Source organism: Coffea arabica, chromosome 3e (assembly GCF_036785885.1).
Source record: "Coffea arabica cultivar ET-39 chromosome 3e, Coffea Arabica ET-39 HiFi, whole genome shotgun sequence".
Classification (NCBI taxonomy): domain Eukaryota; kingdom Viridiplantae; phylum Streptophyta; class Magnoliopsida; order Gentianales; family Rubiaceae; genus Coffea; species Coffea arabica.
The window spans coordinates 10,210,435-10,212,473 of record NC_092315.1 but is presented as its reverse complement, the minus strand read 5'-3'; the positions used below and the strand labels follow the sequence as shown (position 1 = coordinate 10,212,473).

The following is a 2,039-nucleotide window of genomic DNA, read 5'->3' as shown; positions in this document are numbered from 1 at the left end:
CACATGCACATAAATTGTTAAAGTTGTAAAGCTTCACCAAAAAATAATAAACAAATCCAAAAGCAATGCATAATTCCAAATCACAAAAACTGAAACTTTACTTAAGAATTACTAAATATATTATACTCACAAGCCATTTTCAGAATAATAATTTTAAAAAATTTGCCCCATTATTAATAGTACAATAATATACAAGAGTAGTGAAACTTGCTAAAATTGAAAAGATAACATAGGGAAAGTAACCAGTAATGCATAGAGGGGCAATTTAATCTCTTAGAATACTTTATAAGTCATAATGTTGTTTTATTAAGCCAAAAAGAAGGCTGGAGTGTCTAGAACCTTTTTTTTTTTTTCAGAGTGCCAATGTCATTTATCTAAACTTTTGAATATGGATTTATTTCTGATTGATTATTTTAGCTGATTATACATTATGATCTTTGATAATCATTTTCACCAATCCACCTAATTGTGAATAGATGCCACAGATTAGGCTTTTATTCATATTGCACCAAGTACATTAAAACATTTCGCCATTATGCACAGAATGCATTCAGGCATCGCGCTTCATAAGAGCTGGTTATTAGTTTTGCGGCTTGGTTTCTGGCTCAGCATGCACCGCCTCACCAGCATATGAGCAGCACCTGCTGCAGTTGCTGCCACAGCAACCATAGCGACAGTTTCCACCGCCACCATGATGCCCTCCGCCACCACGTCTTCCGTGACCACCAACTGGGTAGCCACAACCAAGCTATCCACCACCAAGGTAGTTGGATTCTTCCGGCCCATTAGTCTCCTCTGTTGCATTGGCTGGCAAATTGATAACCCCAAAGTCATGCAGAAGTTAGTAAATTAGTGCCCTCTGGCAAAATCTAACCAGGAAGAAAATAAAAAAATTGTATTACTATATGAAATTGATAACCCCAAAGTTAGTAAATTAGTGCCCTCTAGCAAAATCTAACCAGGAAGAAAACAAAAAATTTGTATTACTAAATGTTATGCAAATAAGTCGATAGTTTGCAAAAAATATGCAAGGATTAAGAAAGGAAAAAAATGATAATGGTTGAATAAATATCTTACTTTCAACCAAGTCCCTAGCTGTTACCTCTGACATAACCATCAGAACTACTGCCGAAAGGCATAGGAAAAGAATTGCCTTGGAACCCATTTTTCTTTTTCTCACACAACTATGGATTGCACATTTTTGAATTTTTTGTAGAAAAATTACTGTAACGATTTGATGTATGTGAAGTAAAAGGTGATTGGAAAATGTATTAACAGAAAATGTAGCAATTTTTCTTTTGCTATCCAAACAAGGCCTTGGTTTATGCACTCAAGATTTGGTATTGAGAACAATGAGAAGGATGAGAAAGCTGGAGCATTCTCTTCTGTATTTATAGGAAAATTTACGTGACTTGGATCTCGAAGAGGGACGGAGATGTAGGATGCATGGAAAGGTGTCAATCCCATGATTGAGTTGGCTGTTGAAGATAATTATGGATTATCTATTTGGGGATTTTATTAGATATTCTAGTGGCATTATTCAAAATCGGATTGGTATAGTACATCATCATGTGCGTAGGATTGGTCCATGTATTTGAATGTGACGAGCAGGAATGTTTGGAAATTCGAACTTGCCTGCTGAGTTTCAATTGTAAACATCAGAAATACGTTTAATTATGTTAAAATCATGTGTATATTTGGTACATCTGTGTTTATGGTACAAGATATACGTTAAATTTTGTTTTCATTGATAAATTGATGAAAGAATATTTGTTGACTTTTCGGTTGAGTTTTAGTTGTGAGGTTGCAGGATGTGTTATAATTGTTGGTTGTAAGAATGTTGAGGGTTTTGCTAAATACCCAGAATTTTTCAATTATAAATTCTACTTTGCCATCATAAATTCTAATTATGACAAGATGCGATGCTATACGTGTATTATTTCATGTCTTGGACAAAAGGAGATGGGAAAAAATCAATGCATAGTAATGTCTCATGTTGTTTATCACACTAATTAAACTAGGAATTTTATAACAAGTAC

The 2,039-nt window shown here is 34.2% G+C and overlaps 1 protein-coding gene across 1 annotated transcript; it reads right to left on the bottom strand.

The window, feature by feature from the left end:
- Window positions 1-580: 580 nt before the first annotated feature.
- On the bottom strand, window positions 581-1,165 carry LOC113737326 (glycine-rich protein-like). The gene is made up of 2 exons (XM_027264574.1): window positions 1,078-1,165; window positions 581-729 (listed from the first exon to the last, which is right to left on the bottom strand). Exons 1-2 carry the CDS (start codon window positions 1,163-1,165, stop codon window positions 581-583), a joined length of 237 nt encoding a protein of 78 aa, XP_027120375.1.
- Between the last annotated feature and the right edge of the window lie 874 nt (window positions 1,166-2,039).

Bases quoted from the DNA above. Each gene is read 5' to 3' on its own strand.
- LOC113737326 (XM_027264574.1), bottom strand. From the start codon at position 1,165: ATGGGTTCCAAGGCAATTCTTTTCCTATGCCTTTCGGCAGTAGTTCTG. The intron at 730-1,077 runs GTAAGATATTTA...GTGGCTACCCAG, and splicing joins AGCTAGGGACTTGGTTGAAA to TTGGTGGTCACGGAAGACGT.